The 27,315-nt window shown below is 40.9% G+C and overlaps 2 protein-coding genes across 3 annotated transcripts in view; one reads left to right on the plus strand and one right to left on the minus strand.

Annotated features, from left to right (window-relative positions):
• Positions 1 to 22,062, minus strand: part of LOC142102601 (uncharacterized) — a 40,889-nt gene extending 18,827 nt beyond the window's left edge. Inside the window, exons 1-5 of the mRNA XM_075187347.1 lie at positions 21,872 to 22,062; positions 18,492 to 18,608; positions 16,333 to 16,425; positions 8,029 to 8,362; positions 510 to 787 (exon numbers count right to left, since the gene is read on the minus strand). Of these exons, the coding sequence (XP_075043448.1) occupies positions 510 to 787; positions 8,029 to 8,362; positions 16,333 to 16,425; positions 18,492 to 18,608; positions 21,872 to 21,923 (874 nt within the window). The 5' untranslated portion in view covers positions 21,924 to 22,062. The remainder of the gene's footprint in view (positions 1 to 509; positions 788 to 8,028; positions 8,363 to 16,332; positions 16,426 to 18,491; positions 18,609 to 21,871) is intronic.
• Positions 1 to 27,315, plus strand: part of LOC142102634 (C-type lectin domain family 2 member L-like) — a 120,496-nt gene that overhangs the window by 6,775 nt on the left and 86,406 nt on the right. The gene's annotated exons all lie outside the window — the stretch shown is intronic.

A 27,315-nucleotide genomic window follows, 5' to 3' on the forward strand; every position in this document is an offset into this window, starting at 1 on the left:
TTGGCTTATAGTCTCCCATACTAAATAATTGTTACTTAGGTTCATATTTAAGTTTGTATGCTTATAATGATCCAACTTTATCATTATATATATGGTTATCAATCAAATATTGAATTATTATACTTTGGCTCAATGTATATGTGCATTATATATGGACATAGTATATTGATGTATATACATCACAAATGAATCGAATAATTTAAGTTTCTATACTATATCAATTTTTATTAATAGTTTTTAATCATTTTGCATTATTTTGAACAAAATACTATTTTATCATTCATACAAGCTTTGTATATATGCAGATACACATGTTTTTGTGTTTTTTATGTACAGTTTAATATAGTTTTATGCCAATTGATAGCTTGTTTCTCCTTCTCACATCTACGTCTGCATGCACACACTTGTACACCTACCTTAACTTACACACCTCTACACACACATATACACACACTTGCACACACTCACACACATATACATATACACAAACACACACACCTCATACTCACAGCTGGTGTGGATACATTGCTCAGCATCGCTCAGCCTCTGTATATGATCAGTGAGGTTCTTCCTCTGTTGTTCTTCAAGCTCCCGGCTCTCAGATAGGTCACGGCTGACTTTCTGGAGGTCTCTCTTTGTGTCAGAGAGTTCTGTTACTTTGCTTCTTAAATTATTCTCAGTTGTACGCAGTTTATTCTGAGTATTAGAAAGATATGTTCTCACTTGGTTGAGTGCTTGCGCGGATTCCCTGGACTGTGAATTGATACGACCAAGATTACTTTCACACCTTGAGGAAAGACAATGATTAATGAGAAATCACTCTAGAGTAATATACTGTGCAAACAAAATAAACATGTACTGTTTGTATAAAATATAATTATTGAATTACTAAGGAAAAAAACAATCTTGACTTTAGCAGTCTAAAAAAGTCTTTATGGTTACAGCATTTATGTATTATTCTTATGAATTCTCCTTATAGTATGTCTTTGATGATTGATGGAAGATATGAGCTGTTCTGTTGAAGGACACTATTAGTAGCTGTCTTTTAGTGAAAAATATCCATATCAAGCATAACATCTTCCTTACAGTCGTTTCTAGTCTAAAAAGAAAAATGATAATTCTGCCCAATGTACCTCCACCAGTCTACGACTACTTGGAGAGACAAATGCTCAATAGATAGTTTCAAATTGAAGTTGTTTGAATTCAGCTTGTGGATAAATTCTTCAAAGGAATGTTGGACCCATTCCCTAATAATCAAATTATCATCAACAGAGAAAAGCCATAACATAACATTGTTCTTATATCTCACAATCATCATTAAAGACTATTAAACACTATTATCCTTTCCATCAGCCTAAGCATAGGTTTGGATACATTAGATACCAGGTTGCCCCCATGGCTGTTCTATGTACATGGATGAAAAACTTGTCAAAAGACAAAGTAATGCTTCATGAGAACAAATCTCAAGAGATCCAGTAAAAATATGGAAAATATGGAATTAATTTGAATCATCAATATTTAGAAAATATTTGATTGTCTCAGCAGTTGAGTGATCAATGCATGGTATAGAACTATATTACATGGGACTATATAGCAGTTTCTATAGTGATATCACCTTGCACAGTGTGTGCATGTGCATCATGAAAAGGGGGCAGTTGTGTCACTCTGGGGGCATGGTCAATCACATTATTGGCCTGTCACATCCCCCAAGGGTTTATGAGATTTATTTATTACTTCTGAAGTGATAGCGGTCCTCCACCTGCACTTAGCCCAACCAAAAGTACCCCTGCGTTTGTGGTCAGTTGGACCATCAGGATAGTGGGGCAGCTGGGAGATATGCAATATATTCCCAGTTTATCCTCATCCAACAATTGTTTCTCCCATCTTCCATCAATCATTAAGGTGCTACATGAAAAAATTTTTTGTCCAATTTGGTCACTCAATTGATTGAATAACTTATATGGGCCAAGCTGCTCTGCTCTCAGGCTGTCAGTAGTGGTGGGAACAGTAACGTGACACCACAATGTGCTTCTGCCCTTCAGCGGCGTTTGATTACTATGGACACTAACAAGCGACTTGACGGGAAGTTGAAAGTTGACTCGACCTTAAAGCTTTAATTCAAGCTAAATAACATAACAGTTAAAAACAAGCGCCAAATTGTTTTAATTTCTGAGCGGTTTGTGTAAACTAGGGCCACCAAAATGTTTTCTAAGAATGACCAGAGGTATGCCTATAACTTTATAATAATTAAGAAGGTTGATGAATGGAAAACAGCCTTTACCACTGTGAAGATACCGGGTTTTCTGGCCCAATTTTACCCACTTCACTCTGGTTGACCACCCATGGGTGGCTTCCTAGACCAGGGAAGCCTACCAAGTACCTTCTAGGATTCGTATAGTCACTCAGGCAAATGCAGTTAGAAAAGTACAACAGTACATTTATTGTAATAAAAACAACACTAGAATATTATGTACACACAGTAAATAAATGCCGGGCAGGTTTACCATATCATATGTCCCTTACCCCACTAGCTTAAGGAGTTACAGTCACCTGGCTGTACAGACTTGACGATCCATGGATCTGCTAATGTATTTCACTGGTAGAGCCCCAGCCACCCTCCAGCTTCCAACCATCAATTACATAATGAACATCCTCCCCCCCGAAGTGGCTCCTTATATCTAGATTCAACTTTCCACAATGATTTCCCCTCTCCGGGCAAACCCTTGGCTCTCTCTCTCTCTCTTTAAACATTGGTGGGTCCTGGAAACGTCTGGACTAGTCCTATGGGGAACAATGGATACTAATTGGACTCCCCCACCTCCAAAGATAGGGTAGCAGTCAGCCCCTCCTAAAATTAACCCCCTTTACTACTTTGTGATGTCACAGGGTCCCCAGCTGTTCCTTGTTCCTGTAGAGAAAGGAGAGGGGAGAATGAATGCAGCTCCAGCCCCTTCACCTGAATCCTGGACACCACCTGATCTTTACCCATAACCCAAATGACTTCAGTTTGAGAACATTGCATAACAGCATCACTGATATAACAACCAACAAGTTTTTACAATGGGTAACATGGAATGAAGAAGTCTCTTATCTAGGCATGGCTCCAATGTCCACTTACCCACTTGTAATTAGACAGTTGTACTCAGTTCAGCAAGGGCTATAAAAAGTACATGTTATAATCCACATTTTGTGAGAAACGAGGGACAGGCTGGTTACAGTGTTATCAAATTCTTTCCGTCACAACCACTCACATCGTTACATTGTGAGTATGTGTTTATGACTACATATCACTCCAGAAATGTTTCAAGTTTTTGTTAATGAAATATTAATGGAATTTCTTGGAAAAGTCTTCATTGTAGATAATAAATCTCTTTTCTGACTTTTAGAAATATAGAAAACTTAATATTTGACCTGTGCAACAAATAAAATTGTCTTAAAATCAGAAGATAGTCCGTCCTTATATCACTGTTCAACTCTTATCACAGTATTACGTTCAGTGATTGTATAAATATTTGTATCTGTGATGATATCTATATATTATCCAGAGCCGCCGAGAGGGAAGGGGGGAGCGGGTACTAAATACTTGGGCCCGGGGGCTCTCGCGCCGACGATTTTAAAAAAAAATTATTATTTTTTTCCAAACTAATTTTTCATTTTTTTTGGTTATTTGTGGGGGAAGCATACTAAACATACTCACGTGATCGTGGCACCGGCGTCCCTCTTCTCTGCTCCTCTCTGCTCCATTCAGACTGAATGTCGGGTGTGATGTCATCATGTCACACCCAGCATTCAGTCTGAATGAAGCAGAGAGGAGCAGAGAGGACCAAGAAAGAAGAAAAGATAAAGGTAAGTAAAGGGAGGAAAATGGGTGGGGGGGCATGGCAGAAAGGGGTTAAAAAATGAGGGGGGGCATGGCACCAAGGGGTTTAAAAATGAGGGGGGATTGGCACAGAGGGGTTAAAAAATGGTGCAGCATGGTACAGTGGGGTTAAAAAACAGGGGGGCAGCATGGCACAATGGGGTTAAAAAACGGGGGACAGCATGGCAGAGTAGGGTTAAAAAATGAGAGGCAGCATGGCACAGTGGAGTTAAAAAATGGGGGAGAACATGGAACAGTGGGGTTAATAAACAGGGGAGCAGCATGGCACAGAGTGGTTAAAAAATGGGGGGGGCATGGCACAGTGGGGTTAAAAAATGGGGCAGCATGGCACAGTGGGCTAAAAAAACCAGGGGGGAGCATGTCACAGTGGGGTTAAAAAACAGGGGAGCAGCATGGCACAGTGGGGTTTAAAAACAGGGCAGCATGGCACAGTGGAGTTAAAGAAACAGGGGGGCAGCATGGTACAGTGGGGTTAAAAAATGGGTGGGGGGCATGGCACAGTGGGGTTAATAAACAGGGGGGCAGCATGGCACAGAGTGGTTAAAAAATGAGGGGGGGCATGGCACAGTGGGGTTAAAAAATGGGGCAGCATGGCACAGTGGGCTTAAAAAACAGGGGAGCAGCATGGCACAGTGGGGTTTAAAAACGGGGCAGCATGGCACAGTGGGGTTAAAGAAACAGGGGGGCAGCATGGTACAGTGGGGTTAAAAAGGGGGGGAGGCATGGCACAGTGGGATTGAAAAAAGGGGGTAGCAGCATAGTATAGTGTGATGAAGGGGAGCCAGGTGAAGGGGGCAAAAGCAGCATAGAGGGCGCAGTGGGATCATAAGGCATGGCGATGGCGAAGGGGCACATTATTGTAATGTTGGAGCTGGAGGAAGGCCTAATTATTAATCGTTGGTGGTATTAATTTAACGCCAGGGTTGTTTGGAATTATCTAAATGTAGCCATTTTTTCCCAAATAGGGCTCCCAGCATTCCAGGATCCAGACAAGCTGCAACTAAAGAAACCTGCAGCCACAGGTGGTGAAAGTGAGAAGAACAGGTAGGAGAGAGCAGGACAGTATGTTAAATGTTGTGATTCTAGTAGGGACAATGCCAATTATTGGTGAGTGTTCTGCCCAATGTAAGGTGCAGGCCAAGACCGAACTCTTTGTGTACACACTGCATTCTTTCTATACTACACTGTGGTGCTAGATGTCCTGAAAGTCAAGAGTGCTTGGACATATGTGACGCTCTGGCGAATTCAGAGCCTAGTGATTTTGATGTGTTAGCCGTGCCACAATGGCGCATTTGCCACGCCCCCAAATGCATGACAACACCACTGAAAAATTTTGCGCCGCCTCGTGGCGGCGCCAGTTTTTTTAGCGTACTCGACTATAAGGGGGGCCCCATGAATTTGTTGTACCGGGGCCCTGAATTCCTGTTGGCAGCCCTGATATTAGCATCCAATTTATTTTCATATCATCCTTGTTAGACAGTTTATTCTATATACTCACAATACTGGGCATCCCATTAGACTATGTCACAGTGTTATTTTAGTATATATTAATCACATCGTACATTTGTTTTCTCTATGGTTATCATAATATCCAGATCATTATAACAAGCTTAGGTGGTTTAATATTCACTATATTCATTATATTGCACTGCTATCATCCTAACATTTAATGTTATGTTACTTTCCACTAATACATTTTATAACTATGTATCTCTCTCTATCGTCTCTTTGCATGATAAATCCAATACACTAATTCACATTAAGAGCCTCATTTTCCACGTTTCACCACAAGAGGGAGACATGCAATAAAACAAATGTGAGGATATTAAATATCTTGTAATAATTATTTATTATATACTCACTTATAAGGTAGCTCTTCCTGGAACTAACTTTCCAGAAACATTCTGTCTATACGGAATACACCATAAGGCTAAGAGATTTGTTTTGAGCAGAATATAGAGAGCTCTCTCCTCATCTGACGTAATGTATCTTTCCTGAATTCACTGTTTCTGTATAATGCTCAATCATTTTCACATTCATATTTATATTTATATTTACTATTTCTACTTCATTCCCCGACCCAGGTTTTCATTGTTTTTGATGAGTTATATTAACATCTATTCATATTTTGGACTATCTTGATATAACACCCTCTTGGCGGGTACTCTAGATGCGTGTTTCGCTCTATTGCTTTATCCAGGGTGAAATCGACGTTCCAAAAATTGTCAGTTTATAAAAAAGTCATTAGCCACGCTGCTGTTTTGTAGTAGGTAGGATGTAAATAAACATAATTAGATTGTATAGTATCCTTGTCTTGGGGAGTCTTCATTTATATATGGAATTTGGGTCACATATACTGCCTTTACCCCTACATAGTCTTATATATGATGTAAGTAATTACTGATTCCAAAGTTTATGGTTGGAGCACAGGGTAAGATAAATGGTATAAATACAATAGAAATGAAATACATGTATAAATGTATAGAGCATATAAAGCAGTGGTCAGGGAACAGGGGTAAATTACCCTAACTGGGGTAAAAATGAAATTCCTGGGGGTAATGCTGCCGATTCACATGCTGTCAGTTGGATTGTAGACCCCTTTAAATGTGAAATTGCTGCTGTACCAGAAGGGCCTCAGGGGTTGGCAGAGGCACTTCTTGAGCTTTGATGCAATAATGAGGCACATATTGCATTTGAAATCAAAGCAGATCTGTTATATTTTTTATGTCAACAGCTGCAAAGTCATTCAAAATTGCACATGAGGAGGCAGTCAAAAAGTTGCTGCCTTTTGCGACAACCTACCTTTGCGAACAAGGATTTTCCACTGTAACGAACATAAAAACAAAGCAGAGAAATCGATTGGATGCTGAAGACTGTATCCAAATTGCTCTGACATCAAAATGCCCCAATATTAATGCTCTCGTATCAAAAATAAAGCAACATCATTTCTCCAAAACCTGAAGTTTTGAAGTAGAAGCTTTCAAAGAAATTTTGAACAGATTCAATACAGTTTTGAATTCCAATAAGTAATAATATATGATTTCCTTCCTTTCAAATCAAGGGGGTAACGTAGGTGTATCTAAATATATTTTGGGGTAAAAGGTAAAAGGGTTCACTGACCCCTGATATAAAGGCATAATAATTAAATTCCCTCTTGTTTTACCTATGGTGATAGTGTGACTGTGATCATTTTAAATTATCGCTAAATAAGAATTTAGTACAATTGTATGATGTTCTTAAATCAGTTTTAAAGAAACAAGGTCAAAGGATTTTCCATCACAGTAAGTGAAAGATTTAGTCCACTGGGAAATATTAAAGGAGGAAGTAAGAGAAAGACGTTTGTAGGGATTGGAGGTGTGAGGTGTATGGGAAGCTTTGAGATGCAGTGATGAATGTGGGAGAGTGGGGAATGGGGATAGCTCGGGGGCCAGGGTTGGGTGAGATGTTACCAGCAGCCATGACTAAGAACAGGGTGAGGAAAAGGATTTGCAAGGATGTTTTGTGAGTGTGAGGTTTGCTTCTCATTATGTCGGCTGGTGAGTATGGTCGGTGCAGGGAACTAAACAATTCATGGGTGCAGACTAGCAAGGAGAGAAGTATTATATAATAAATGAGGAGAGAAACAGGATGAGGGACAGAGAAGAAGAGTTTGAACAAAAATGTGATGAAAGTGAGCAGGATGGATAGAAGATAAATTGAGTAGGTGCAGGGTGGAGTGATGTCAGAGATGTGACTGGATGTGCAGCAATGACAGGTGAGATCACTGGGTCTAGCAGCTGAATATAGATGATAATCCAGTAGATCCTTCATATAGCCTTCTTTTGTTGTGATGGCCGCCTCAATGGTACTGTGCCAATTGCCAACAGTTTCCACACATTATCGGTGCTTTGAGAATAAGATTGTATGGGAGTAGGGTACAGGGCTGAGCTAATGTGCAGCTAAGAAGCTGCTTCATAGTTCTGGAGGCCACGACCTCAACTTTGATGTCCATTATTCCATTGCTGGAATCCTTGAAGACCATTGTTCCAGTTAGACTCCTGCATCTGTGCATCCTAGGTCCAGGCCTATGTGGCCTTTCCACAAATCTAATGTACAAATATTAATATACAAATATTCCACAAATATTAAGACAAGAGGATGTTACTTACCTTGTAAGCTCATTCTGTTTCACTTGCAGCTTGTTTTCTGTGCTCCGAAGATTGTCTTGAAGTCTTTTTGAAGAGGACTCACTATCTTCTTTCTCCTGTATAGTTTTCTGCAGCTGCTGGTTGGTCGTTCTCCACTGTTCTTGGATCTTATCCAGGGATTTCTTGGTCTGTTCTAGTTCCGCCCTGGTCTGACTCAGGACCTTCTCAAGCAACTGAGCTGCTGCGTCTTTCATGAGGATGTTGTTGATTAAACTGGAATTCAGATCTTCATGTCTTCCTCGTAGTTGTTCTAATCTGGCGGCTGTTTCTTGTTTGTTGTGGGACAACTGTGATACTGTTATATACAGAAAAACAATGACAGGTATCAGTAATAAAATAGAGGTATCCAGCAAGGGGGTCAGATAACATGGGACAGTGTCTCAATATTAATAGCAGAACAGAGATCAATCTCTATAGTCTACATCCCTACAAACCCTTTCTAGCATCAAGTCCTTGTATTACAACATAGAGACTGACCCAAGCTCTAATGCTTTCAATAGTCTAACCTTCACTAGACTGATTCATGTAAATGTTTATTATAGCAGTATGCAGGTACCTGGTATACTGTAATCTACTTATTAAACGTCCAGAAGGCAGAGGATATTTTTCCCTGAAGAACATTTAGTGAGCGCATACTTTATGCTTGAGGTTATTATGGCCTTAACCCTTCTTACACCCATGGAGGCAGGCCTGGCGCTCCCATTAGGCAAGGTTAGGCAATTGCCTAGGGCGCCGGGCTCTGCAGGGCGCCTCGAAATTAAAAAAAAATGACTAATTTAATTTAAAACGGAAATCCACGGGGAGGAGAGGAGGGAAGGGGCTATGAATCTTACCTGCATGAAGCTGCTGCTCTCTGCTCTGTCTTCTCCCCTCCGCTCACTGACAGTGACAGGCCGTGATGATGTCATCATCACGGCCCGACAGTGTCTGTGAGTGGAGGGGAGAAGACAGAGCCGAGAGGAGCAGCTTCATGCAGATAAGTTAAAGAAAGACATAGGGAGCTGAGGGGAGGGAAGCGCAGCGCCGATTTTTAAAGGGGGGGGGGCGCCGATTTTCACACTGTGCCTAGGGCGCCAAGGACCCTAGCACCGGCGCTGCATGGAGGTCCGTTTAAGAAGTAACGTGCACAGTAAAACAATACAAAAAAATATGGGCTACAAAATACAGAAAGACCCATCACCTACTGTACATTCAGCTTTTATTACTGTTCTCCAGATGGGATGTTGTGTTGTTCTATTCCAGGTTTACCCTCAACAAGTGCAAGTCTTTGGCAACTGTTACTCATCTTTTAAACCCTGACCCTTCTCCAAAACCAAGGGGCAGCAGAAAACTGCACAATGCACTATGCTAATATCTACAGAGGGCTATTGTTGAAAAATAATCATTTCACAATCTATTTTTATAAATGTCCCTTGCCAGCAGTTTATTATGTCTCTGAATGCTGACTCTACATGGTAATGCATGGACTAATGGTACAGAGGTCACATCATTGTATAGCATGTTGTATTGTACATGCTATTTATGGACATTATTATTATTATTATTATTTATATAGCACCACCATATGATGCAGCGCCGCACATAGACGAATTGTAACACAACAGTCTCTGCTCCATTGGAGCTTACAGTCAAGATAACCTAACACACACACACATTAGGGTCAGCAGCCGATTAACCTGCTATTTATGTGTTTTGGGGTCTGTGAGGAAACAAAGTGTCGGAAGGAAACCCACAAAAACACGGGGAGAACATACAAACTCCACACAGATATAGCCATGATGGGAATCTAATTCATTACCGCATGCTGTGAGGCAGCAATGCTAACCACTGTGCCACTCGGTTCTCCTACATTTAAGTGACTGCTAATGCTGATGCGCTGTTGATAATTGGTTTAGGTTTTACCCCCAAACCATAAAATGACATCACAGTCAGTTTTAGATCTGTCTCATGTCCCCCTACACAACTCTTCTTACAGCTCCTGATCTCTCTTTACATGCTCTAACCAATCAAATCATGACATCTCTGTCAATGGACTAGAGACTAATTTAATAAGTCGTGATAGTTGCATCAAAACAAATCATTGCTGCTAGAGGATTATATTCATAACAGTAATAATTAATTTCACCTAATTATATATTTAACAAAGCTTTGACCAAAGTTTGAGGTGTATGAAAGATAAATCCAATCTTGGCGTTGCCAGAGTGTCCGTTCTAGGTCTCACCAGACTGGTTACTTGTCTGTAATTCAGATTTAGATCTGAATTTAACCACAATATTTGCCGACTAATTGAAGAGTTTTCTACCAGAGTATCTGCTCAGGAACACACTTCACACCAAGCTGTACCTCCCTCTATGAACCAAAATCAAACTTTCCACAGGACTTTTCTGGTGCTGTAAAACTTTTGACATCTTCTAAGACCCATCGTAAGTTACATTTATATTAAGACCCCAATTACCAGGAGCCGAGGAGCAACGAGTGAGAATTATTAATGCATTCATGTAGAGAGTTATGTCACAAACACCAGAATCCTGCTCAGTCCTATCTGAGGATTATGTTTTAAGACCATTATGATCATTCGGATAATTCTAGCAGAGGCTGCTCTGCAAACCCTAAAGCAATCTCATAGGATAGCTGCAGTCTCTGTCTCACGTCCCAGCTCTCCACAGCCATTTACGCAATAAAGGATCATTATCCACACACACACACACACACACACACACACACACACACACACACACACACACACACACATACACACACACAAACACACACACACACACACACACACATACACATACACATACACATACACATACACATACACATAAACATACACACACACATACACACACACACATACACACATATACACACACACATACACACACACACACACACACACACATACATATTTTACCCAATGATCTATTTTAATAGAAAGGAGGCTCCGAGTGAAGACAGAATTATTTATAGTTACTTTAGGGCACCCTTATATATCGTGCAAATCTGAATAACTAAAGCTACTCACATTCACATACACATCCTGATTTTTTAAGGCACATAAAATGAACATATTTTGTGTTGTTTTTTTAAAGCACATACAGTTCGGGTCTACGCTCGTCCATATTCAACTAGATGTGAATCTGAGGAAAAACCTCTTGTTGAATACAGGTCTAGGTCCGCTCTGCATACACTGTACTTGTCGTATTGAGACAGACACAATACACTGCTGGATACATATAATACACTTGTGGAATATAAAGACCCAACAGAATGCACAGAAAAAAGAAAATTTTCAATTATTCTCTCTTGCTAATAATATATTCATTAATGAAAAAACAAAAAAACAAAACTTTTTTCATATAAAATAATTTTTTTTAGGATGTTAGGAATTTATTATTACTATTCTCTTTTATTTATATGGACCACAAAGGGTCCGTACATAGAGCATGGTCAAAACACTGCATTCAGGGAAGTACAAAAACAAAAGCAGAGTACAATAAAAGAAAACCAACGCAACTGAGAACAGGTGAACAAGACAAAGTGGAACAAGTAATACTAGAACATATAGAAGTTATGAAATGGAAGGAGGAGAGGTGGGGATTGACCCTGTGGCCAACAGTGTGGCGCAACTAACGGGAACAGAGCAATGATGGAGAAAGGAAGGAAAGAGAGAAGAGGAGAACTACAGGCTGGGGTCTATTGTTGAGGTGCAAAATAAAGCTGGGGAGCGGAAGGCAGGGGTGACCAGGAGGCGGACATGTGGAAAAGAGGGCCCTGCATGAAGGAGCTTACAATCTAAAGGGAAAGGGCAGACTGACAGGAAACAAGAGGGGTGTCAGGGTGAGGAGATTAGTACTCGGGAGGGAGAGATGAGCAAGACGTTAGTATGGGGAGCAGAGGAGGAAAGAGGGAGATATGTACTATCGTGAGTGAAGAAGGATCAAGAAGTGGTGGGTTGAGGAGGGGCCAGAAGAGATTAGACAGAGGAAGGGTAGGCTTTCCCAAACAGGTGGATTTTGAGGGATCCTTTGAAGATTTGTAGGCTAGTGGATAGTCTGATAGAACATGGGAGATTGTTCCAGAGCACAGGGGAAATCTTGTATGCAGAAATGAGACGCGTCAACCAGATGGGAGGTGAGGCGGCAGTTGTTGGCAGATCATAGAGGGAATAGGAATGGAGGTTGGAGACGTAGGGAACAGTGGAGTTAGAGAGAGCTTTGTAGGTGAGGGAGAGTTTAGAGAGGATTCTATAGTGGAAGGGGTGTCAGTAAAGGGCTTGACAGAGAGTGGAGGCAGATGTAGACCAGCAAGAGAGGAAGATTAGATGGGCAGCAGCATTGAGTATGGACTGAAGAGCAGCAAGATGGGAGCGGGAGAGGTCAGTGAGGAGAACTGTCACGGTTGTCTGTATTTCTCAATCCTATTCGAGACCCCTGGGTCTAGCTGAAGCAGGACTAAAACGGAGCCTGGAGGCCTTGATTATCTCTCTGCTCATCTAAAATACTCTGAGAAGAACAAGCAGTATAGGAGCCTCGAACCGGAGTCTGTGCCTGAGTACGGAACTGGAATCCAGGGGAATAACTGACTGGAACTGTTAGTGCTAACTCAATCCCGGCACCTGTAACCAGGTACACAGGACTGGAACCCACTAATAAGAACTCAGAAAGTAAGCACACAGAAACTCAGAATGGAATGAACTGGAGACAGGGACTCAGTACTCAGAATCGTTACACGGAATGGCGAACCCAGGACTGCGCGCAGCCACAGACCTGGAACCCACAGACAGATACATGGAACTGGAAACAAACAGTGTGTGTTTGTTTGCAAATGAAGATGTGAAGGACAGGACAATAATGCTGCAGGCGACCAGGAGGGACTCGGGTAGCCATGATATGACAGAGACAGATGTGGTAAGTGCGGCTAAGACCCCAATGTGTGACAAGGATGTTGTAGTAATCCAGGTGGGAGATGATCAGAGAATGGATGAAAGTTTTGGTGACACTTGTATATGAATGTCTACTGTACATTAAATAGATTTTTACAGTTGCTCCTGATTGCAAACACATGTTATAGCTGCATACTCAGCCGTCATCACTAGTACTTGGCACTAGACTAGACCTGTAGCTGGTGCAAGTGATACAGCTGAAAATCACGTACCTGATAAATGCCCAAAGTTTGATGTTGAACGTGTGCTCAAGCTTGGCACGCTCTTACTTTACATTGACAACATGCATACGCCCATTCCCCTCCCCATTCTGCCAATGAAGTCATAGGTTGTAAGAAGTGACCTTTGTGTAAGAAGATGAATTGGAAGTAATTACGTTCACTGGTGCACAGTCCGTTTCTCGTCATGCGCGGTGCAATTTAACGCAAAATATGGCAGTTGTCGTCATTTATATTCCTTAACGATTTTAGAAATGAAGTTGTACAAGCAGTACGTAGATATATCCTTATATAACCCGTGTCACAGTTACCAAGTGAGCGTCTCACACAGACGCTTCTTTGTCAAACACTGTACTCATACGGAGAGCTCACAAGACTCAGATGTCAGTTGATCTATATGGATCTTTCCTATTGTGTAGAATATATATCTTTCTGGAGCATATTTGGAAGAGGATTTGGAGTATAACCCATGACCATATATGTAGATTCCAGTACTAAAGGTCTGTATATTAAATGACACAAGTAAATTTTAATAAATGGAGATGTAATCTATTGTTCCCAAATCAATGGTCAACCAATAACCTATCTTTAAAAATGAAGTCAATGTCAAATGACTGACCTATCGATCTATTTTACCTATTTCCAATATGATCATATCTTCACATGAAGCCAGCTGGTTGAGATTATATATGACCTTTTAAAATGTCCTTGATGGAAGGAACCTGACACTACTGTCAGTCTTACCATAACGTCTTGCTGTTCTGATACAGTAGATTTGTTGCTCTAAATTCACTCTCACTATCATGTTATATTCTTCTGTTACATTATTGTTTGGCATCTATAGAGTGAGTCATTTTAAGAAGATAATAGGTGTCTGAAAACTATATAATTTTTAATCTTAGTTGTTCTTGTGAGGATCTGCCGCTACACCAGATACAGATGACAGCTGGCTGTGCAGTCTGCACTGACTACACATTCTTTTTCACTTACTGCAATCAGCATGTTGCTAAAGGTCATGTCAAATAGGACTTAGAGACCGCACCTATATTCAGCCTTTATCAGGCCTTCACTCCTCTAAATCTTTCTGCTTCTTTGTTGATGCTTCAAGAGTCCTGTTTTATTTGCTGTTTATTGACTTCAGCTTATCCCTCACAATTCTACCTTTCAACCCTTCAACTTAAGCTTTGTCCATCACAACCCATCATCTCAAGACAACTTGGGCCTTCATGGTGTGCCTCTGAGAACATTAAATTACTCAATAACTCGAATAAAACTCAATAACACATACTTTATTATTTGTAAAAAGCATTTTTTAATGTATGGAAGTTTTCATAACTATTTTTTTCCCTCACACTCAAACACAATAGGGGCAGAGAAAAACAGACATGACAGAAGGTGTAAGGGAGAGGTACATCTACAAAATTGGAGAGAGAAACACTAAGGGATAACAGTTGATAAAGATATAAGAAGGAGAGCAAGAGACATACATAAATCACACATACATGGGGGAGAGGAAAGTCAGTGGTGGCTGGGGAAAAAGTGAAATCGAAGCACTCACCTGAGTAGATTTGAGGGTGGGATCCATGTTATTTTAACTAGCCACATTCTGCCGTCTTTATCTAGGTTGTGATACAGAGGAAAGGATGTCCCTGCCAGAAGGTGAAGTTACTAGAGGAGCAGTAATGGCTACACGTCCCTTCTGCCTTCTTCAGTCAGCCCCATCATGTCACTGGGGCTGCTGGACTACAGAACAACCTCTGGTGAGGTCAATTACCGGGCTCTACATACTGGAGGTGAAGGTGGAGATTCAAGTTTAGGGGGTTTCCAGTTTCCTGGGGTGCGCCTGTTATCCTCAAAGACTTTCCAGTCCTATCCCATCCACATCACACAGCTGAATGAAATTGTTGACCTTTTTGTCCTGGCCTTAAGTATAAGAGAGCTTAGAGAATAGCCACCAATGTATTAGCACTTATATTTGAATATCATTTGTATCCTCTTACCATTATAGTCAATAAAATTTTAAGTAATGTTGAAAATGGGGCTTACGTGGGCCTTACTTAATTTAGATCACAACCTTTTTGTGTTAATGAGACATTAAAGACATTAAGAACCTGTTAAGCTCTTCCTAAACTGCTGCAGCATCTCCAAATCCTCCTTACCTGGTAGCCACCACACCATGCAGGAAGCCACAGAGAATGTCTGGAGAGGATCAGTGCAGGAGATCTAAGGAAGACTAACTTGGAAGTATCATTATATGGAGGATATGGGCAGCACGGTGGCCTAGTGGTTAGCACTTCTGCCTTACAGCACTGGGGTCATGAGCTTAATTCCCGATCATGGCCTTATCTGTGAGGAGTTTGTATGTTCTCCCTGTGTTTGCGTGGGTTTCCTTCGGGTGCTCTGGTTTCCTCCCACACTCCAAAAACATACTGGTAGGTTAATTGGCTGCTAACAAATTGATCCTAGTCTGTGTGTGTGTGTGTGTGTCTGTGTGTGTGTGTTAGGGAATTTCGACTGTAAGCCCCATTGGAGCAGGGACTGATGTGAGTGAGTTCTCTGTACAGCGCTGCAGAATTAGTGGCGCTATATAAATAAATGGTGATGGTGATGGATAATCAATTCAAGTGGGTCATCGTGATCTATGGAATATTCATTTTGGGGGTTATGATCAATTCAATGACAGGGTCACCATGATCTGTGGGAGAATCAGTACAGGGAGTCATGATTTGGGGGATAATATATAAGGGGTTTATGATCCAGGGAAGACTCTGTGCACTTCAGAGTTGCTTAGACACAGTCAGCAGAGCAGATAATATGAGAAATATGGGGAACATGTTATAATTGTTTTACAGGTTTGTGTCTGTGCTGCTAGAAAGTGGACTGCAAGATAGGAAACCATCACGTCTCTATTAAATGAACATATAAATACCAGTATTGTTTAGTGATTTATATACCGTGTAAAACAAAGTAATAACTAGTCCTGTAATAAATGCTATGTTATTACTATTACAGTTGTGTTATTACTATTTTTATTCTATACAAGAAACACTTTTCTATGGCAACACAGATCTTTTGACAATAAATGTGGGTTATACTCACAGCATATTGACAGTCCGATGATGGCAGTCAGGGCAATGAGAAAGATGAGGGATAGTATTATAGTGATGTACTGAGCGAAACGATCAAATACACCTGTAAGAAAAGCAGAGAGCGTATATCCTTATAGCGTATATCCTTATACAAATAGTACAATATTGTTACTGTACGTGTGTGCAGTACATTGTGTGCCCCTGGTCAGGGATGATTGCTGTAGGTGAGTAGCCATTTAAGGTGCTGAAATATTTTTTACTGCTTTGAAATTTGATCACATGTCTTCATGCTACGATTGTGATTTGAGCCAGTTTTAATTGGTTAAACAGCCGCTGCCAATATCCTGGTATCTGAGTTCCTCATTCAAAGTTTCAGTTGGCCGCTAAAATTGTAGACATTTTATAATGTTTTTTTAATTTTTAAATGTAAACAGAGAACATTACTGTGTTTAAGTTCATCATTCATTTGAGCTTGAACATTGCGGAACTGTCTCAAATATGGTGAAATGGAAAATGACTGGAATCATCTGTCTTGTTTAAAAGTAGCTAAAATTTCTTACTCTATCAAAAAAGAATTTCTCTCAAACTAGAACTGCTGTAAGAACCATTTTGAAACAATTTTGACCATTTCTATTGGGGATTTCCGGTTGTTATTGTACATTTAGACAGTTCTACTTCTGCCGCCTGCTCCTGTTTGCCTGTATTGGTTGTGTTGCCTTGGTCCTCCCCCCCGACTTACATGTTTATGTGTCCATGTTTGTAGGGCTGGGGAGATTGCTTTTGTCACTGTGGAACAATCTACATCATCAGCTGTTCACAAAGCACCACTAATTATTATAACAGATCAAACAAAAAACACATTTTACATAGAAACAGAACAAGACCAATGGCATGGATGTATCTGACAAGATTGCTACAAGTCCAGGCTCCTCACTATCTGGGAGTCACCCTCTTTACATAATATCAGAAGTACTACAACTCCCAGAAGCCCATACATAGGTCACATGGTAGTGTGAGAGACAGATGTTAGATATATAGAGATAACCCCCCAGCACCGGATGCTGCAGCAGGCCCAGTGTTTCAGGCCTCTAGGGAAGTTTAAGCAGGGCAGGTAAATAAATATGTTTTTATTGCAATCATTAGCCTGAGTTTGATGGTTTCCATGTCTCAGTGCTGTGTGTAAGGTTGGTCTTGGATCTGTGAGACTATCCTGGGAATTTCAGGGAACTTTATACCATACTTGCCAACTCTCCCGGAATGTCCGGGAGACTCCTGCATTTTGCGAGAGTCTCATGGACTCCCGTGAGAGTGTGACAATCTCCCGGATCTGCCCACTTCACAATCTGCCCACTTCCTAAACGCCGCGATTCAATAGGAATCGTGGCGTTTGGCCCCGCCCCCTGCTGTAAAATGGGGTGTTTGCGTCATTATGTCAGGGGGGCGTGTTCAAAATGACGAGATTTTTGGAGCCCCGCCCCCCATCACCCCACCTCCCCCGGCAGGCTCCCGGAAAACTAATTTCAAAAGTTGGTAAGTATGGTTTATACTGCATTAATTTAGTGTTTTTATAATATACAATGCTCCGGAATGCAAAAAAGATGAGTGATCTGCTGCTGAGCTGGAAAATTAAGTACTGTCTACCCTAAGAGCTCACAAGTGGTAGATCACAGTTATTCAGGATCCACCCAGCTCCTTACATCAGAACTTGTATTTCTTAGTGTATATGTACATGTATATAAATGTATATATATATATATATATATATATATATATAGTGTGTGTATATAAATATCAAAGCAAATATAGAGGAAAAACAGATCTGCTGCACATTCCAGAACCTTTACAGTCTACTGCTGGTGACCAGGCTTGGATCCATATGCCATACACTCTTCTTACCCATCTTATGGAGGATATTCTATGGAGTCCCACAGGTTAGTACTATAGCTTTACGCCCACAGTAGTGTAAGAAGTAGAAGTTATGAACTACTACATCCTCTTCATCTCCTCTTCCTCTTACTCTAATTATTGCTTAACACAACTGGTGCCCTGGTTTCCCATCTGGCCTGGGTACCTGTTGTACGAAGTTATCTGGCTGTAAGGCGCTCTGGAATATGTTGGTGCTATAAATATGTAAGGATGACAATTGAATACTGTGAATTTGAACTTTACCTCGCAGACCCTTTGTTTTGGATGGCGTATCATCCTCTCTTTCTTCATTTTCTCGCAAACTGGTGACATTTTCATATGTTATGTCCCAATCGTCATAAGAATGGACTTGTGTTACATCTACAATGTCAGAGAAGTGATCACAGTTGCAATACAGAGAGATATTAGATTGTTGTATCTTTATAATCTACTTTAAGAACTATAAAACAATATGTAGAGCACTTTGGTGTTCAGCGAACTTAATCATCAAAATAACACTGCACATTCAGAGAAAGTCAGTTTTTCACTTGTTCTTTCTGTTGTGGGGAACAGAACATGTTTATGCAGCAGGATTGTTAGACCATAGGACTCAGAAAGAGGAAATAATGCTCTGTGTAATCTAACATTTACTAGCGGTACTCCTGGCACTCACCCCGCTCTCACACACACCAGATCCATAGATAAATGTCATGATGGGGTTTGTAATGTGCCCAGAATAATCTAGATAGTGCAACTTCCCAATTTTGAGAAATGTAAGTTAAGATTGAAGGCTCGTAGGATCAGCACCACTGTGTAACCTGTCACTATGAGGGTAGAGTGGGACGGGGCAATTCAGTAATCTTTTTTTTTTGCATCGATATTTTTATTCAACATTTTCAAAAGTATATGGGGTACAGAAAAAAAAAGGGAAAGGGGAAAGGACACACAAAGGGAAACACACAAGGAATCCCCATGCAGGGGGAAGGGAGTCACTCAGTTAAGATAAGGCTCGTAATATCAACAATATACATTTAAGAATATAGAAATACAAGACATCTTAGCCCTCAATTTGGCTGTCTGAACACGCTTCCAACATGAGAGGGATACCGGGGGATGAGGACTGTTCAGTGGGCTGAGGGGACTCTATAAGGGCCGCTGGAGAGTGAGTGGATAATCGGGGGTATCCTGGGGAGTCCCTGGACCCTCTGTGAAGTATTCCTGCCACCTAAACCATCTCATGATGGGAGCTGATGCAGATGAGGAATAGGGCATATCTGTTGTTTCCATCTCAAAGCAGGACTGCATCTTAGAGATGATTCGGGTAATGGTAGGGGAAGCATGAGACTTCCAATTTTGTGCTATTGTTGCTCCAGCAGCTATCAATATGTGACCCAGGATGTAGCGATCCTGTTTTGAGCGGAGGTCGGGTATACATGAGGAAGAGCTAGGGCTGGGTCTGGAGCAACAGGGGTGTTCAAGACAGTAGAAATCAAGGAAAATTCCTTGCTCCACAGAGGCTGAAGCACCGGACATGACCAGAAGGCATGAAAAATATCGATGGCGATGGGAGTGAGATGAGGGACTAGGGCGTCTTAGAGACAGTTCTAACTCAGTGTCTGAGTTGCAAGTACCTATATGTTTCCGAGGATGGCAAGCTATAGTGATCCTGGAGAAGAGAAAAGGTCCTGGGCAAACAAGTCTGATAAGGAAGAAATCCTTCTATCTTTCCAAACTGCAAGATTTAAATCTGAGATAAGTTGACATACTGCTTGAAGGGAAAGATTGTGAGATGAAAGTGCAAAATCGATATGCATCCCAATAATCCTAACCCACACCTGCATGGCATCTGAGACGGACCATAATTTGTATACAGCAGAAGGGCGGGCAGACCTGGGAGTCCAGAGAAGGTCCAGCAAAGGATAGCTAGGGCACATGGCTCTTTCTATAGCCACCTATGGCTTAGAGGTATGAGGAAGTACCAAATCCTGCAGATGGCTCAATATGCAAGCCTATTGTTAGTAAGTTAAGTTAGGAAGCATCAATCCCCCACGTTGTTTAGATAAGGCCATACATTTATGGGAGAGAAGGGGGCGTTTCTGCCTCCTCACATATGTCATCATTAGCGTATGAAAGCGCGCCATCAATCGTTTAGGTACGAAATAAGGAATAGTATGAAAAATATGCATTAGTTTGGGTAATAACATCATCTTAAAAACAGCTATACGACCAGCCAGGAGACCTCGAAGTTAAGCCAAGTCTTGGTTAGGGTGGAAAGATGTAGAAAAATCAGGGTGAAAGTGGTTTCAAATACCGTAGATAGAGTAGTAGGAATGTGTATACCTAAATGTGACAGGGAGTCCTTCACCCAGACAAATGGAAATTTCTTTTGCAAGAGCGATAATGAGGACTGCGGTATATTAATAGGAAGGGCCTCAGATTTAGTGATATTCAATTTATAAAACGAGGCTGAGCTATAATAGTCTAAGATACATTTCAAGGCAGACAGCGAGGTCTCCGGACTGGTAACAAATAAGAATACATCATCTGCAAATAAACATAGTTTGTGTGTATAAGAATGAAAACTCTCTACAGACTGAAAACAAAAATAATTTTTTTAATAAAATAAAACACAGGATCCCTTTGGTCTTATTCATGAAGGGACTCTCCCTGCTCCCCACCCCATATATAAATGATAACTCTTAGCTACCCACTGCTTAGTTATCCCTGGGTAATGGGAGCCAGGGCATGTAGATAAACTACTTCCACCACCCACCCTCTTCTTTAGTGGCATTGAGGGACAAGTAAAACTAATGGCGTGCATTAGGGACCTTACCCACCCCCTCTAATGTAGGGTATTTGGAGTAATTCGCACAATCCAAGGCTGGGGACCTCACCTGCCCCCTCTGGTGTCGGGTGGGGTATGCGTGCCACCTCCAAAGTTCATCTTTACCTCTGTCATTTTGGGGGATTGTTAGGCTTAGATAACCAATGGCTTTCTCTGGCTGTTGTGCAACTTTACAAATACATTCTGGGATTTCCATTAAAGGTCCGTGAAAAGCTGGAGAGTCACAGGTTGCCTAAACAATTTCAATTGACACCCATGTTCTCAGTCTTATCAGATGTAATCCATGGCTAATGGTGATTAAAGTCCTTGATCTTACATAGTCCAATAAGAGCAATAAAAGGAGTCTGCATTAGTGATTTTACAGGGTTACTTCCAGCTCTGCCCAGGCTCCTCTCATTACTTAATGATCCAGGAGTGGAGCAAAGCTCTCTTCTCATGGTAGCCAAGTAGAGATGGGTATTCAAACCTGCCCAAAATAAGGTATCTAAGTAATGATCCAGAAAATTATTTTTGCTTACACAAATGTTTATATTCTCATACCTAAATACTCCCCAACTTTCTGCTTTAGCTCAAACAAGGACATTAAGCTCTGTTCTCCTCACAGATCACATCTCACTCATGTCTAGTTTACCGAGCAGCTTCATAGCTATGGAGTTGACTACCTCACAACACCAATCTTTCCTCCACACTCCCAGGGTTAAAACACCATCACTAACATTTGTAGAGAAACTACATCACTATTTACTGATTCCTGCTAATCATTAGCGGTGGAAGTTAGTTTTCTTAATGAGATACTGACCTGTTTGAGGTGAGGATCTCACAAACCTCAGATCGGCATAGACCACAGCCATGAATGCTCAGGACATTAATCATCAGCAGTTATCTCCTAAATGAAACATCATAAGAGGAAGTAAATACAGAGAACAACAGGAAAGAAACCAGTTACTCTGTATCACTGAGCCCATGAGCAGCCATGTATATATGTTTCTTTGAAAACAGTTTCGTTTCTCCAACACCTTCAAATATGAGTTTCAGTTGGGTGGGCGAGATTCAAGAGTGAAAGTGACCAGTATTTGTAATATTTTCCTACAGGCTGCTCTAAAGACATAGAATACAGAAGCAGCACATTGTACAGAACTAGTTACTTAGATAGGATTAGACTGTTGAAGTCTCGGTTAAATGTTCTACTTTGGTTGTGAACTTACTAGAACAATAACTAATGATAGGGAGACTGTAAGGCAATGCTCTCAGGGAAATAAATGTTTAAATGAACATCTCCAAAAGGAGAAAGGACTTTTGAAAAATTCACTGTGAACCAATGCTCGATCCACTGGGGTTTTTGGGTTATTAGAGCATGACCCAGGCCTCTGCTGATACATCGCTCATGGTAAACTTTGTATACCCACCCTGGCACTACTGAGACCCAGTAGGAGAAATAAGGATACAGTAGATGGACCTGATTGCCAGAATACTCCATTAAAATGTGTCTCCTATTTTCTGCATAATATTCACAGACTCTTCAGAAGTAAATATCGTATCTAAAAATAAAAACAAAGATTTGCATATGATTATAGGCTCTGGGTGCAGTGTAGTTGTGGGAACACTACGTGGATGGTCTGAGATGCAGGAGGATAGGAGCGTCCACTACCGATATTTGGAGACATTTTTTAAATAAACATTTATATCCATTTTAATAATGAGAAAATGATCTTTGTAGTTTCTGATTTATCTACTGATTTGAGCTACTATTTAAGTGACAAGTGTTATTTATTAAAAAATATTATTTTGTCTCTTGCCTAGTACAGAACAAATAGATATATTTTTGTTATAATAAGAAAAAATGTAAATTCTTAACTTGATTTCTGACCACCTGGCATTATATGCACCATTACAATTTGCTTATTCTGTTTTATTAGGGTACTCCTATTCAAAGCAGCTGAGAGGAAATTCAGCCCCAGTGAAACAACTTTTTGGAGACCTCCTTCAAGACTGCATCAGCAGCTTTAGCAAAAGCCATAGCCTAGGGAATCGGGGATGGATGGCAATGCAGACCAATAGGAAGCTTTTTGTGAATGCAGACATTCGGATGAGACAAGAATTTAGTGCCCCAGGAGGTTGCCTCTTCAGATCCTATGTGGTCGGAATCTGATGAGGCAATTTGTTGTATAATAAAAGCAAATGGTTATTTCACTCACCCGGGAGGTTCAGTGGGGATCGGAGCTTCTCTTATGTTATAATGCCACTCTGGTTCCCATGCTCACAATGGTACTGGGGAGTGTCCCCAGGGCCAGATTAACCCAAGGTCTAACTGGGCTACAGCCCAGGGACCTCGGGCATCCAGGGGGCTCTTGAAAGCATTATTGATCTTGGGGGGCGCCCCCGGCTTGATCAATGCTGCTGAGCCTGTCACTGTAGTCCTTCTGCGGCACTCAGTAATCTCCTTACGGAGAAGATCTCGTAAGAGTGTCACGAGATCTCCTCAATAAGGAGCTTACAGCACACCGCGGAAGGACTACAGTGACAGGAGAAGTAGATAAGCTCTTGGGGGGGCTAACAGGGGGAACCTTACGGGTGGTGGCTTATAGGGGGGCCTCATGGGAAAATAGAGGCCCCCTTAGCCTAGGGGCCTCCATTCTTTTAATCCGGCCCTGAGTGTCCCCCATCCCTGGTGGAAGGGTTGCAGGAATGACCCCTCTACCCAGCTACAGCATGTACAATACATTACAAATAACTGTAATGTTTATAATATCTTGTGAGGATGTTTAGAACCAAAATCATTAGGTTACCTGGCACCATTAGGTTCAGGAATCACACAGGCAAGGAGGAGAACAAAAGATACCGGTAGTCACACTACCGTGACTCATATCACCGACATAGTAATTCCCTACAGAATAAGCCCAAATCTAGTAAACCCGATAAATAAAAAATTCAGACGTAACTTAAAAAAGACAGAGTACATCCCCGACATGTCCGCTTCACGACTGCTATATTTATCTATTAAAGGAAATACCAGGATCTGGGTATTGACGTCAGTAATGTCAGCGACAGTAAAATCTCCGTAATTAAAGCTGCAGTTCCATCACTCGCCCATTTACGATCTAATTTAAAGGTTAGCGGTTAGGGTTAGGGATAGGGATAGGGATAGGAATAGGGTTATTTCATTGAAAATTCTAATTCTACATTCTAATTAAATCGTAAATGCACCGAGTGATGGTATTAGTGCTTTTATTCCGGAGACTTCACTGTCGCGCACATTACTGACCAAGTCCCGGCATTGCCTTCAATTGATAAATATAGCAGTCGTCAAGCGGACATGTCGGGGTGTACTCTGTCTTTCTGAGGTCTGAATTTTTTATTTATCGGGTTTATTACATTCGGAATTATTTTGTAGGAATTTACTATGTCAGTGATGTCAGCATCGCTGAAACGAACCCAACCCAAAGATGCAACTATATATTTTACTTTTCACACCGTAAAACAATAGAGTATATGAATGCACACTTTAAACAATAGGTCAGTGGTTCATCAGTGTCAATAGGAATCCCAGCAAAGTTTCCCAACCACCTTAACCATTCAAAGTTCCACAGGCAAAGGAATCTGCAACAGGAGGTCCAGGGAGTTCTGGTATCTTGGCAAACACCAGAGTGGTGAGGCTGTGGGTATTAGTCTCACCCCTCCGGTGGGTGCACCAATTTACCCAAAACTTGGCGAGTATCTCCCTATGGAGTGAGGTAATGACATGTCCCAGGATGGAGCAACTGCCTGTTTCCCAGGATACCGGACAGTGATAATCACCAGATCTGCTGGTAGCGATCAGAAACTCAACACGAGTCAGCCCTGCACCTTGCAGGAATCATTCCTCAAAATGAACACATCCTCCCCCTGGAGCAGCTCCTTATATCCATGGTCAAATTCTCAGGGATTTTTTCACTCCCCGGGCAAATCCATGTATCTCTTTGTCTTAAACATTTGTGGGTGCTGGGAGTGGAGATGAGCCCGCCTTCCACAGTGGCTCCCAAGCTGTGTCCCTGCCACAGTATCTGGGTCAGTCCTGGGTAATACTTGGCCTTCCCCACATCCAGATCTTGGATAGCACTCAGTTCCTCCTGAAATGAACTCCGAAACAAGGAGACCACTAGTATTTTGGGGCCGGATTCCTGAGGCTCTTCTCGGGCCATTGGCCCCTTTTGTGGGGTATGTGCAATGGCATGGTCCTTACCCTTTATATGAGAGATGACAAAGTTATACCCTTGCAATGCCAGACTCCAGCGTAACAACCGCCCATTCTCCTCAGATGGTGATTGCAACCAGCAGAGTGGGTTATGGACTGTGAGGATGGTGAACTCCTGGCCATATCAGTAGGGTTGAATCTTTTTTAGGTCCCACACAATAGTTGCATAGGCCATTTCTCTCTCAAACAATTTTCGCGACAGGTATACAACTTGATGTTCTTGCCCATTCTCCCCCACTTAATCTAACAAAAGAGAAAAAAAAGGCGCTTTTTTCTATCATATGTTATTGACCACCAACCAACTTGTAATTAAAAACACATGCTTTTATTATTATTCCCTATTAAAATATAAAAGGAAATTCAAACATACACAATATAACCACATTTGGAACCATAAGAACATAAAAACATTATAAATCCACCGCATTGAAGAATGTATTGTTTTCCTGTTAAAAGTTAAACTCATAATTCTTTCCTTATTAGTTCATATCTCTGATTAGTTTAAAGCCCATTTCTCTTTTGCTCATTGAACTAAATTATAGGATAGATTCAGTTACACCTCGGGAGAATATTAATGCATGTAATCCATATATAGACACACATTGTCAGTAAAAACTAACCACAGTTCATTTATCCCATCAAGTTCAATGGATTCATTTAAACCAACCGGGAAAAAAAATTCCAAGTCAAAAAATCCAAAAAGCCTCCCTTTTCTGTAACAAAGCAAATCTATCACCACCCCTTGCCATGGGTTTTATCTGTTCTATTGCAAAAACCCTAAAATTATTCCCATCTCCACAATGTACTTGACAGACTATAGGAATCAACCTTCTTACTGATGTTTTTTTGTATATAGAGGTATACACTGTTTAATGTAACTCACATATGTAGATTGACAGATTGTAAAACTTTTTATATTGTATTTTTCTTTTGAGATATAATTCTCAAATTTGGTCTTTTTATTATGCACTAAAGTGTTACAGTTATCCTGTTGCACTTAAATAAAAACATTACGCATTTTGGGAGTCAGTTGGAATGGTTTGATTTTTTTGTTATTGCTCCTTCCAAAAATTGGTTTACTCTCCTGTAGAAGTTTGGAACAATTTTATTTTTCAATGTAGTTCCTCTTCTGAAAACTAGTCTTGGTTTTTCTTCAATCACAGTGTTAAATATTGTATCATGCTGTAAAATAGTATTTTTATTTTGAGTGATTCTTCTAATCTCGTTTGATCAAGAGTTATATTGACTCACAAAAACTATAATTCCTTTACATTCATCAACCAGATTACTCTTAAAGGATGTATCAACCTTCCTTTTTCTTGGTAGAAGTGAATCTCTGACAACTTTTAGAACCTCTCTAAGGGTTTGTTCCAATAACTTTTCTAGTGTCAGGTTAGCTCACGAATAATTGAGTGAGATGCTGCTGTGTTACTGGATATTGACTAAACTTCCCTGGAGGTGTGGAGTCTAACAAGGTGGAAGGTGTTCACCAGAGATTCCCACAAGGGAAATTAGATTTCTGCGGCTTCCACCTTGCAGGTCACGGTCCTCCAGGAAAGCTCCCAGTGTGACAGATAGAGAACAAGTTACACAGCAGAAGAATGATCCAATTCGGACATCAAATGGTGGTAACAAAGATTACCATTTATTATAAAACATTAATACAAGAGTTCAATGAAGACTTGAATAATTACAACTGCTGATCATGAAGATATGCAAGAGTAGTAATTGTCGGCAATGTTCATAAATACAGACTGCACATGCAATAATCAAAGTCCCAACCGATACCACCAACAGGTGGAACGCAATGCACAGTTCAATGGAGATCACTGAAGATGAGCAAATCTACAGAATCTTGATATGCAGAAGATGACCTCAGCTCATCACTTAAGATGTAATACTAGCCGGCAGTTGAACATAATACAATAACATAGATAGCGAGCGATGATCCCAACAATATCACAAGTGGTAGAATTGAGGCACAGAAATCAGCAAAGTCCAGACATACTCAG

The sequence above is a fragment of the Mixophyes fleayi genome, chromosome 1, assembly GCF_038048845.1.
Source record: "Mixophyes fleayi isolate aMixFle1 chromosome 1, aMixFle1.hap1, whole genome shotgun sequence".
Lineage (NCBI taxonomy): Eukaryota > Metazoa > Chordata > Amphibia > Anura > Limnodynastidae > Mixophyes > Mixophyes fleayi.